The sequence below is a fragment of the Pezoporus wallicus genome, unplaced genomic scaffold, assembly GCF_028554395.1.
Source record: "Pezoporus wallicus isolate ANWC-B61680 ecotype Strahan unplaced genomic scaffold, APGP_CSIRO_Pwel_v1 contig_12129, whole genome shotgun sequence".
Taxonomy (NCBI): Eukaryota; Metazoa; Chordata; class Aves; order Psittaciformes; family Psittacidae; genus Pezoporus; species Pezoporus wallicus.
Genome location: NW_026642642.1, coordinates 1,163,822 through 1,176,725, shown reverse-complemented (window position 1 = coordinate 1,176,725; position 12,904 = coordinate 1,163,822). Strand labels below are relative to the sequence as shown.

Genomic DNA, 12,904 nt, shown 5'->3' with positions numbered 1-12,904 from the left:
AGGTTTAAAAATACATTTTCAAAGGATTTAAATAACAAAATAGCTTTTCCAACTAGTTGCTTGAAAACTTTGGTTTACTATATTCAAGCTAAAAAATGGGTTCTCTGGTTTGTACTGATTGCCACATTTGTGTTTCCAGTACACTCCATATTTTACTTAATATCTATTTTCAGCTTATTATTACTTTATCAGTGCCATATTGTTTATGGATGTAATACCATATTAAAATCTCTCAGGAAATTCAGATCAGCCTGTGTGGTGTAGGTAATGCCAAATGCTTGGTGTCTTAAAGGTAGTAAGGTTAGTTTGTCTATGTATAAACTACACTTCGTATCTTGTAGTTGTTCACGTCTTGCCCTTTCATTTTGTATCACTTCCCTGAGGTTTCCATGTTTCCTCAAAGAGCAGAAGACTTAACTGTCTCAACAGGGGATGAGTCTATTTCCCTTTCAGGAGAGGTGGTTGTGATGCTACTTCAAACCTGTGTGAAGGCAGGAAAACTGCTTAGAGAATGCAGGAAGCCTCATTTTCTGTTTGCTTTGCGGAGATAGAGATATCTTACTGTCTTTCATTCTTCACAGGGTTACACATCATTCTGGAATGACTGTATCTCCTCAGGATTGCGAGGTTGTATGTTAATTGAATTGGCACTGCGAGGGCGTCTTCAGCTAGAGGCTTGTGGAATGAGGCGCAAAAGTCTACTAACAAGAAAGGTAAGTGGAAGAAAATGATCACAGTTGCTTTTGTATCATGCTTAAGGAAGTACAGGACCTGTAAATTACATTGGTTATAAGAAAAAGACTTACTTTCTTTATGTGGGCATAGGGATCCTGAAGTGACGTAAGTTAGATTCACAGAGTTAAGTGTTTCATTGGTGAGCTGACGTGCCTTCAGTACTTGTTATCTGCTTCTGTTTGTTCTCTTGATGTGTTCCTGCAACTGTTTGGAATCTTGTACAAATATTTGACAGTGGGTCTGGTCAGGGTGCAGTGGCAGCCATTACTGCTGAGAGCCAGTACCACTGTTTGTGGTACCACTGCCGAAGGAAGTGGCTTGTGCAAGGTTGGTGAGATGTTGGCTAGAGCTGAAAAGAATGGCTGACAGCCTGCCAGATGTGTCCTTCAAGCCATCAGTTTATTCTGGTGAACATGATGTTGCAGTTTGTGCAGGGGAACAGAAGGAAACTAGCCTTGTACCTTGGGCCCCCAGAAAACAAAATTCTATCTAGTTTGAGCATGAGTGGTGTATTAAATATATTGTACCACTCACTGACCTTCTGAGATGGCCAAATTTTTAAGGTCCTTTATAAAATTAGCTGAAGGTTTGAGGCCTTAATGTATTACTTTTGCTCCTGGATTTTTCCATTGTATGAAATGTGCAAAGTCAGAGTGTCAGAAGAATTTTTTACTTCATCAGCATTAGAGGATACTTACTTTACAGGATTAATGAAGACATGGTCAAATGTTTTCTATCCATGACAGATAAATTCTCTTTTATGGCACTTTTCCCTGTCAATATTATCTTTTGCTAGGTTTTTTAAAGTAAAGGCTACAAATTCCCCAACCTTCTCCCAGCTTCACCCTCTTGAATCTAACCTCTGTTCAGACAAACAGCTCCTACTTCTTTTAGCTCCATTTAAAGCATACTCAGTATTAGTTTGCATTTTTTTTTTTTTCCAAAACTTTTGGCTTCTTAGGCATATAAGAATGTTTTAGTAGTTTTTTTTTGTTGTTGTTGTTGTAAGCATTGTCAGCTCTATCAACCTGAAATTTTAATTATGAGGTGTTTTTTGTTTATTTGTTTTGAAAATGGCAAATTAACCTGGGCCTATCTACAATAAAGAATGCAAGCAAGTTATTGTCTTTTTTTTTTTTTTTTTTTTGTTTCCCAGTGTTTTGTTTTGCTGGTTTGGAGGTGGGAGGTATGTTTTTTTTTTTCTTGGTTGTTTTCATTGGTTTTTTTTTTTATTTGGTTGTTTTTTTTTAATTTTAATTTTTGTTAAATTTTATCATGTTGTTTTGGGGGTGGGTGTGTTTGTTTTCTCCTTCCCTTCTCTTAATTAAGCTACCCAATATTAAAGGTTTTGTTACTCTGCTGTAAGGCAATTGAGATTTCTTTTTGCAGGTAGGAGGATTCTGTGAAAAAAACTTTAATTTAAAATTTAAATGAAGATTGGTTTCTGCTTAAATGATTTCTTGCAAATAAAATCCCTAACTGGTGATATATTTGAGATTTCTTCTCCTGCACCAGCTCTCAGTTTGGAAATTATTTTCATGAATGACTTGTATTGTTTTGTGCCTTATTTTAAGTTCTGCATTAACATAAAATTTCAGTCTTGTTTCTGTGTTGGCTAGATTTAGATGCCTCAGCTCTACCAAGTGTCTTCCTTGATTCCCTTTTGCAGGCTTTGCTCCCCCTGCCCTCAGCTTATGCTGTGAATTAAATACTGTGCTTAGTGCATGGAATGAGCTGTCTAGTGCATCCAAGGTTGTGATTCATGGCAGTACCATTTTCTATACCTTATGTCATCCAGATTAGCCCTTCTTCATCCTCATGCCAGGTCCATCTTTCAATTTTGTGGGAAGGTCAAACCTCCTAAAAACTCAAAACCTTGATTTGTGAATCAAAACCCTGTATCTTCAAGCCATGATCTGAAGGGAGGAGTTTAGTTTTCAGTCACTTTAGCCTGTATTGCAGATGAGAAGGGTAGTACTGTCTTTGCAAAGAAACTTACTGGAGTCTCTTTTGGATTGTTACTAGCATGTTTGCAGCCTTGTTGTGTAACCCCTCTGGCTGAAAAGCTTCAATCAGCTTATTTTTTACTTTAGTTGCTATCTCGATCTTGTCATCAGGTGTGGCACAAGTGAGACTGCTGTCACAAGCAATAAGATGAGCACAAGAAGAGGGCAGAACTAGTTCTTCGGGCAGTAGTATGGATTTGTGACCAGCTAACTGTGGCCTTGCTCATACAACTGACTGAAAAGATTGCTAGCTACAATGATTTGCACATCAAGCCCTAAATCGGGTAGATCTTTGATAATTTTTGCAGTTTTTAAGACAGAACTTCAGAATGGATCAAGCTATATTAAATTCATGCTTGAATGCCATAGGGAGACAAATGAGACTAGAAAAACTGGCAGACAATATGATGTATTCATGTTGCAGCATCTGCTTAAATTTGGGTTAAGGGTATGTAATCACTGCATCATTTTGGAGTTCTGTCTACTGGTATCAGTTTTAGAAATAAATATTTAAATGTTGAGGTTTATGTATAAAGTAATTTCTAGGGCTGGCGGTTATTGCAGATAGAAAATAGTACTCTGTGCTGCCCTACAACCTCAGAAAGAAAACCAAGCCATTAGAGTTATAAAAGAAATCCCACCAAATCCTTGGCAGATTAATTTATACCAGTATTTTACAGCTAACAATTCTGAGTTATTACTTTATGAGTGAATTTTTGTATTTGTATCTAAAACTAGATTATGAAGTTTACTTAAAAATCAACACAAGAAGTGCTTAATCTTGAGCATTGCTTAATTATAAAGCTGCATTTTGGAAAATGCAAATCAAGTATCCTGTATAATTGAAATTTCCTCAGCAGCTGGATGCAAGGCAAATCTAGTACCAAATCCATCACTGAGAAATTGGAATAAATAAAGACTTTTTGCAGTAAGGCTGAGACCACCATCTCTGAAGAGCCAGGATCTTAAGTTCTTTCTCTGCCTTACCTCCTCTATTAAAGATAGATAGAAGAACATTCTCCCTTGTGGATGTTCAAAATTCTGTAGTGATTTAATTCACAAGATCCCCAACCCACTTGATTTCCTGCTGCTCTTGTGCTCTTAATGACTCTGAAGAGTTAGCCAAGCTTATTCACCAATTAATCCTTCAAGAAAGAGTAGATCCATGAAGGTAGGAGGGATGTGGCTAGTTTTCCATGGTTGCTTGACTCCATGTGTTGGGAAGGGAGGGGGTAGAGAAATACATTGAAGTGTGAACCACTTTTCACTTTCTTTTGGAGAACAAAGAAAAATTTGTCCCATGAATAGTGAGTGTAACAGAGAAGTGAGAAGAATCATTGAATCATAGACTGGTTTGGGTTGGAAGGGACCTTAAAGCTCATCCAGTTCCAACCCCCTGCCATTCACCTTCCACTGGAGCAGGTTGCTCCAAGCCCAGTCCAACCTGGCCTTGAACACTGCCAGGAACGGGGCATCCACAGCTTCTCTGGGCAACCTGTGCCAGTGCCTCACTACCCTCACAAGGAAGAATTTCTTCTTGATGTCTAGTCTAAATCTCCCCTCTGTCAGCTTAAACGCATTCCACCTTGTCCTGTCACTACAGGCCCTTGTAAAAAGCCCCTGTCCAGATGTCTTGTAGCTCCCTTTAGGCACTGGAGCTGCTCTAAGGTTTCCCCAGAGCCTTCTCTTCTCCAGGCTGAACAGCCCCAGGTCTCTCAGACTGTTCTCAGAGGAGAGGTACTCCTGCCCTCAGATCATCTTCCTGGCATCCTCTGGACTTGCTCGAGCAGGGAAGAAACAATGGTGTATCCCTGGCTGCAGAGAGCTGTAAACTTGTACACAAAATTGTGCATTGTGGCTTCACAAGAGCTTATGGAGTCCTGACTAATAGGAGAGTCTTTATTCCTTACAGCTTTTTCCTTTAAATGGCTATATGTTTTGGCTCATACTGTTGCAGTGCATTATATTCAGGCTAGCTTTTAAAATTTCTTTGCAGTGGTAGAAAGAAATATCTTAACCTCAAATAAGGAAGGCTGTTTTCTAAACTTTTTTAAAAAACCCTTATGTATATCCTAAATTTATAAGCATTTTTTTGTCTCTTCATTGAGGTTTGTTTTGGGTGGTTGGTGGTTTTGTTTTGTGGGTTTTATTTAGTTTTGTTTTTTTCTTAATAATAATAAAGAAGGTAAGAAAGGTGATTTCACATCTTGCCTGTTAACATGAAATGGTGAGCAGTAGATTACCAGCTGCAACAGGCTGGAGTGATCAGTGTAATGAAGACTACTTTAATAAGACACTTCAGAGAAACTAAAATACTGCTGCAAAGTCAATTTTGAAAAGAAGAAATGATAGATAAGTGGGTGGGTTTAGGCTAATTTTTTAGGCTAATTATTAAAGGAGTATCTGACAGGTGGCTAATAGCCACAATCTAGCAGCTTAAAAGCCCAACTTGAAGCATACTCCTGTATAATTAAAGAACAGACACTTCAAAACAAAATCAGAATCTTGATATAAAACTGCCAGACGTGATACCATTACATGTACTTAATAGAGGTCTTGAGTGATGCTGTGGTGGAAGCTTGTAAATCAGAAAGACAAACATGCATTGTTTTGTGTTTTTTAAAAAAGGAGTTTCCTGGATTAAAGTGTAGTTGTGTTCTTAAAATCAAACATCCTAGGGTTATGGTTGAAGTGATCTCCAGCTCCCCAAAATGGAGACTTGCTTTAATCTTGATGCAGTAAGAGATAATGAGGTTTCTCTGTTTTTCCCTAGCAGATGTTTAGTCTTAAAATTCTCCATTGAATGCAATTCAGCAGCTCCCTGGCTGCTTAGCAGTTTAATTTGCCTGTTGAAGCTTTTGACAGTACATCCTGCTCTTTTGTATTTCCAGAAAAAGCTGATATCTTTTATTTTTTTCCCTGAAATAGGCATCATAAAATATGATACCTTCTTTGTAAAAATACCTTATATGCTTTTGGTTTAGATCTAAACAAACTTTGCCCTTTGTTGCCATCATTGTGGACTGTTCCATTCATGCTGATTTTTAATAAAATCTTATTTTCTCTGCCATCTAAATGGGAAATAATTTCCCAGCTATGACCTCTTAGGTATTCACAGAGATCTCTCCAGCAATTTCCATTTCATCTCCATGACTTTTCACATCTCTCAGTTTGGGATCATCTTGCCAGTATTAAAGCTGTCTTAGTATTGTAGCTCATTTTAGTGTCATCTTAGACCCTATGAAAATGTACTGCACTGTACTGTTTATATTAAGGATGACTAGCACTACAGAACAGGACTAATGGGATGTATTTCTAAAAGACACTTAAAGCTTTTCCAGGACACCTGACTACTGTGAAGTGCTACACACACACACACAAAAAAAAAAGCGCTTTCTCTTGCTTCTTCTCTTACATATTGTGTTATTTTTTTGTCAGTTGCCTGTTACCTTTTTACCTGATTGTTTTGAAGTGCTAATTTGTAATTGTTTAACTGCAGTATTTTGAATAAATTGACTTGAAGCTATCAGAGAGTAGTTTAACACTATAGTTAGTAAGTTTATTTTGGGGAGGAAGTGAATGACCTGGCTGGGTTAGTGGAGTATCTTGCTTAAAGATTAGTCATTAGGCATGTTATTAATGCTATGGGGTTAAGGTTATTTTAAGTTATAGATAACCTGTAGATAACCTGTAAATAAAGCTATATTAAGACATAGCTTTCTAATTAAAATCCTTAGATAGGTTTGGGGTTCTATTTTTCAACAAATAGGTGGTTTGGTTTTTTGTTTTTTTTTGTTGTTTTAAGTTCTTAGAGATGATTCCTTATTTTTTTAAGGTTTCTTTAGTTTTGATAGCAGATTTTTTTTCTTTTTTTTTTTTTCCCCAAGTTTTACTGGTGAATGTTTGTAGTATATGAATTAAGTCAAAATACTGTTTTATTCTGTCATAGGTGATTTGCAAGTCAGATGCTCCTACAGGGGATGTTCTGCTTGATGAAGCTCTGAAACACATAAAAGAGACACAGCCTCCTGAAACAGTACAAAATTGGATTGAACTGCTTAGTGGTAAGCCTTAGACATAATGTATTTGCTTTTTTTACCCCCAATAAAGGTAATTATCTAGCATCACTAGAGATACAAGGTTTTGGGGGAGAAAGTATGCAAAAAAGTTAATTAGTATGTTCTCTAAGGTAGTCTCTTGTTGATTGTAGCCTGTAATCAAATATAAGTAACTGTTGCTTTTGACTTGGTACAGAAAGGATCTATATGGAAGTGTCAGAGGACATGTCAACTCTGTGGAAGAGGTGTCTTCTGGTGTTTCTGCAGTAAATCAGGACTGCACCCTGGAGATAGAACTGCCTTTCTCTGTAATTGGAAATCAGGGTTAGTGGAAGTTTGGAGTGTAGGTGTATGGATTCAGTGTTCAGATATTTTTGATGAAGAAAGGAGATAAGAATATTGCCACACAGATGTGAAAATTGAGGATTATTTGGCCAGTAATTATGAAGCAACAGAGTCAGGAGTTCTATTTTTTCATTAAGTGAGCAAATTTAACAAATATTTTCAAGTGTTAGATGTTTCTTGTTGTTCAAAATAAAGTCTTCAACGTGAGTACTTCACACAAAGCACTTTCTGCACAGCTAGTAAGTTGTGGGAAAAAACAAAACAAATGAAATATCAGTTAGATTTAATTTTTACAATTACAGTTAACATTTTTTTTCATATTCGTTGCAAACAGTTGAATCCTTAGGATGCGTAAATTAAACTGAAATTAACAATGACCATTTTCTAACATGCAGTGCTTTTACTGGGTTTTTGGGGGGTTTTCTTGTTTCTGTAGCCTGAATTCATCACCAGCGTTTGTTTTTACAAAACACAGCAGCCTCCTTGGAGTATAGCAGAACTGTACTTCAGCTGTGCCAACACTGCAGGAGAAAAACACACTGTTTTGTCAACATCATGGCTCTGGGAGGTTGGGGTGGGGCATGGCTAATGATGCTTGAAGTTGTCTCTCTTAATCTGTTACTTGCAACAACTGATATGTAAGAATTTGAAAAATGAACAAATTTCTCCACCTTTCTCTGCTTGCTTGTTTTCATTATGTTCTTCCCGTTCATCCTGTACCACCATTAACAGCCTTCCTTGCACATCATCCACATGGTACTCCTGTCCTTGCCATCCCTCCCTTCTTGCTCACTGACTGTCAGGCAGAGAGGGGAGACAGGAAAACAAAGCAGTCCTTGTCAGTAGGAGGCATGGCTGCAGTACAGCCTGGCAGTTCAGTTCTTGCTCAGCTCTCCCTCACTTTAACAGGCTGCAAAACCAACTCATTTTTCTTTTCCCAAATACATAATTTGTGCTGACATTTCACCTTCTCTCTCAGTGCAGAGCACATGAAGTTAGGACTGATTTAAAAAAGGTCAACTAATGAATGAACAATGTTGTATGTTTTCTTTGAGCTAAGCTGTTTCCCTGACCCTGCTGAGCTTTGGCTCTGGGAAAATGGTTATTGTCAGTGTGGTGACCAACACTTGGATCAAACATTTTTACTTACATATGGTTATTACTAGTTCTTGAATGGCATTAGAGTTCTTTGTATTTCCCATGGTTTAGAGGACTGCCCTTTGAAGAGAAGTATTGTTGTGTTTTATTAGGTTTTATTTTATTGTGAACTTTTTTTTCTTTAGGGCCTGATCCTTGAAAATAGCTACTCCCATTGTAATTGCCAACCATGTGAAGAATGTGGCTTGAAGTTACCGTACATATGATTTCAGATCCATCATGGAAATGTTAATGTGGACGTGTAAGGTCATGTTTGCCAGGCTGATGTTGTTTTTAAGATAGCTTCTAAGAGAAGAAAGTGTACGGCATACAGAAGCCTGAATCAAAATGTCGGGTCTTCTGTAGACGTAACAAACATCTGCCTGCACGAGCAAGTGTCGGTGTAATTGAGGAGATTGGTCACAAGGTGTCAGCACAGTACTGATTTTTATTGCCGTACAGCCGTACAGCCACATCCACCTGATAAATGTAGACACGTATAGGAAATAGCCTTTGCCCTTTGAAACGCTGTAAGGAAACTGCTGTTTAGTGTGTGTCTGTGTGTGTGATAGTTTAATTCATGGTCACGCTGAGGAATCATATTCAATGAGTGTGGGCCCTACAGGGGACTTCTATAGTTCAGGTGTGGGTGGGTTTTCTACCTTTCACTATGCACTTGTTATCACCTCATTTGTTTACTTAAGTGGCTGTTATTTGGATACAGCATATGTCACCCTCCATCACAGCAGGAGAAATCTTAAAGTAATCTGTGGGTATTAATTATTGTTGTTTTCATACCAATGATTTTTTTAAAAGCTTTCTGATACAGAAACAAGTTGATACAGAAATTTGTATTGTACTTATGGAAAACTCCCACTTGTATAAGAAATAAGTACTGCTGTTTTTTTCTCTGACCACTTAATATGCTTAGACTCTTTTAGATCAGGAGGTGATTTTAGTACTTATGACAATACTTTATTAGGCTGGATCTAAAATTTTAACTTGAGTAAACTCTTAAACAAAGGTGAATTTCTCAGTGTGTAACAATTCTAGCTTTATCAGTAGCTGTTGATGCTGACTTTGTGCTTTTTTAATTCCCTCCTCTACCCACACACTGTCATGCCCTCTAAAGAATCCAGTTCTCCTGCCTTGACAAAAATCATTAGAAATAACTTTTATAGAAATATTAAATTCCCTGCCTAATGTGCTTGTATGTACGAACCGCTCACACTCTCACAGTGCATGGTTACTGTTTCACCTGGTGAGGGCAGGAACAGAGAGAATGAAAACCTGAAGAAATGAAGAAATGCACTGGGTAGGTCTGTATTAGCTTGCCTCTGTGGCAGTAAGAAAGGCAATGGCACTTCTTCCAGTCTCTGAAATGGTAAAAGGGTGGACGTAGACAAATGTACAAGATTGGAGAAGGTGTTTATTGTTAAACTCTTCCTTTGTGTCTGGTTTGGGTTTTGCTTGTTTGGGGATTTTTACTTTTATACTTAAAATGTACACTGAAGTTCCTCCAAGGAGGCTCTTACATTTTGTGTCTCTCTGTCTATATCTGGGTAGGTCCGATTGGAGAAATGCTGACATTGGCACAGTATATTAGTGTAATGGTTATCGATATAAATTTGACAGCTCGTTGTCCACCACAGTGAGGGGGGGAAGGTGGGGCATTCACTCTTAACAGAGCAGCTTAGACTTCACATGACCGTTGGGTATTTTGCTTGTCTTTTTAGGTGAAACATGGAACCCACTGAAGTTGCACTACCAACTACGAAATGTCCGTGAACGGTTAGCTAAAAATCTAGTGGAAAAAGGTGTACTGACAACAGAGAAACAGAACTTCCTCCTTTTTGACATGACCACCCACCCTCTCACCAACAACAATATCAAACAGCGCCTCATCAAGAAGGTTCAAGAAGCAGTTCTTGACAAATGGGTGAACGACCCTCACCGCATGGACAAGCGCTTGCTGGCACTTGTTTACTTAGCCCATGCTTCAGATGTTCTGGAGAACGCTTTTGCCCCCCTTTTGGATGAGCAGTATGATTTAGCCACAAAGAGAGTGCGTCAGCTTTTGGATTTAGACCCTGAGGTTGAATGTATGAAAGCCAACACGAATGAGGTTCTGTGGGCTGTTGTAGCAGCTTTCACTAAGTAACTGCGTTCAGACTGAAGTGTTCTCTCTTTCATGTAAACCAGTTGTTTAGTCTTCTATTGACTCTTCATGTTTTCTGTAATTTGTACCTTCTCACATGATGAATCGGCTTTTGTTTAATGGGAATTATAAGCGGTGTATTCCCTCCTTCTCTGTGTATCTGTATGCAGGATTCTGCTGGTACAAGAGACTCTCCTGTTTAAAAACAACAGAAAAAGGTTTTACTGCCATATTGGTATTCCATTTCCTATTCAGTTTGAGTTATCTGAAATACTTTGTTTAATCTATTTTTCATCTTATTGTTACTGAAGTGGTTTAAATCACCAAAGCTCCATGTTGAAGTGTCTTTCAGGACATTTTGTACACAGATGTCATTTCAATTATATCCAACAAAATTACTTTAAAAGCAGAAATGCCATTAAGCAGCTTTGTCAATAGTTCTTGTAAAAGGCCCCATTAATTTTACTTTTTATGTAAGTCTCTTGTGTAGTTTTAATTAGAATGATAGCTGAGTCATAAGGCTAGTATGGAAAGGTCCAGTTGTTTCATAAACCAGTTTTGGGATGGGATACATTCCATTATATTGTATATATAGTTCAAATTGTATATTAACAGCTGCCCCATCTTAGTATTTTGCAAGATCTACTTAGTTGTACACCTGGTGCCCCTTATTTGCTGTCAGCCATTGCCATTCAATGGAAAGAGAGGCCTCCTGTAAAGAGCATGTATGTGAAAGCTGTTTGTTTCCAATGTCTGCAGAGTTTGCCATTCAGGTATTCTCAGTCTATGCATTGCCTTTGATAATTAAGTGTACGGAAAGAGACTGCTTTTTATCATTGTGCGTGCTTTGTTTTGTTGTTTCTTTTCTTCTCCCTCTTTTATGGAAGAGTGACCAGTACAATTCTAGAGTGCAGTTTTTTATTTCGTACACAAATTAATGTTTGTCTCTTAAATCTCATAATCTATTTTACACTTTAAAAGCGGAAATTCAGTCCTAGCAGTTGCTGCATGTAAACAGTTAGCAAATAATGACTGCAGTTCAGACAATTAAGATTTGTGTCATGGGACACTCTGCTATACTTTGATTTTTTTAATTTTTTTTTTTACATACAGTTATGCTGATTAGCCCACTTGTGAAAAAAATATAAAACTCTGTCTTTTTAAAATGTACTGCCTCTTTGCTACTCCTTGTTCTTCCATTTCACAGTGTAAATATTGTGCATTGAAAAAATTAAGCAACAATTTATATTTCTTCTTTTTTTTCGTCATAAAAATGCAGATTTATAGTGGGGCTTACAGGTGTTTAGAAACTTTTTTGGTTAATATTCAGAGCAAGAATACTAGATGGTGTATAACTGTAGAGTAGAAATTTAAGGGTTCCCTTAATCTGTATACTAGCTTTTTACCTGCAGTAAATAAACTATGATCTTGAAAGTGCCTGAAACAGAGCAAGCATGTCACTTTTATTTTTTTGTTGCTAATTAGAAAGGTTTTATTGCTTAACTGAAAGCTTTAGTTAATATCCTTCTTATTAGAAAGGGAGAGTTTATATTAAATAGATCAAACTGACATAATCAGCAGTGTCACTCGGATCTGCAGGATTCATGGCTGAGACAGACCAAGTTAGCTTGGGAGCGTGCAGCTGTGCCTGCCGTAGGTAGACCTCATCTGTCTTAAGCACAACTCTACAGCCTCATCTTTGACTGGAATTCCAGTTTTGCACTTCATTTTCAATCATTTAGATGCTTAAGTAGTTGACTTTAAAATGCAACTTAAATTCATCATACCATTAAATTCATACATAACCTTTTTTAATAAAGGTTTTTAAAATATGGTCCTTAACATTTAATGGCACACTGTTCTTTCAGTTAAGTGCTGTTTCCTTAAAAAAAATGAAGTTAAAAATCTATTGTAAGATATTTCAAACTCTGGTTTACAAATAAAAAGACAAGTGTTCTCTCAGTTGTAAGATGCTGTGTTTTAACTTTGAGGAGCTTGGCCATGAACTTTGGATATTTTCTTTTAAACATTTTAAAATGCAATTGGTTTAAGTGGAGGAAAAATGAAAGTTGCCATGTTGATCTTACATTTGACAGCATAGAGAATACTTTCTGTACTTGCTAGTGTATGCTAACTCACTGCTTTCATTGTCTCTCCTGTGATCTGTTTTCTCCTTTTCTGTTGCTCTTTGAAAGGAGAGAAAAATAATTAGGTGGAAAGGTCAGAAATATAGTGGAGTTTTCAGGAGCAAGTTAAATGTACAGAACTTCTAAAATGACTTTGAAAATCTGAGCTAGTTGAAACATGCTTCAGAGTGGAAGTATCTTTTTAGTAGTCCCTTTTCTGTCTTCTCATCTTCGTTCTGTGAGTCTTTTCCATATTCTGTCTGTTTCAGTTTAGGTTGTAGAGGATGTTGGTGTTTTGTCACCCTTACAGCCAGCATGGTTTAGAATAAGTTAGCTTTT

At 37.3% G+C, this 12,904-nt stretch overlaps 1 protein-coding gene across 1 annotated transcript in view; it reads left to right on the top strand.

The window, feature by feature from the left end:
- GOLPH3 (golgi phosphoprotein 3) overlaps positions 1-11,506 on the top strand; it is a 32,846-nt gene extending 21,340 nt beyond the window's left edge. The window contains exons 2-4 of the mRNA XM_057431179.1: positions 582-713; positions 6,691-6,805; positions 10,018-11,506. Coding sequence (XP_057287162.1) covers positions 582-713; positions 6,691-6,805; positions 10,018-10,442 — 672 coding nt within the window. The 3' untranslated portion in view covers positions 10,443-11,506. The remainder of the gene's footprint in view (positions 1-581; positions 714-6,690; positions 6,806-10,017) is intronic.
- The last annotated feature ends 1,398 nt before the right edge of the window (positions 11,507-12,904 follow it).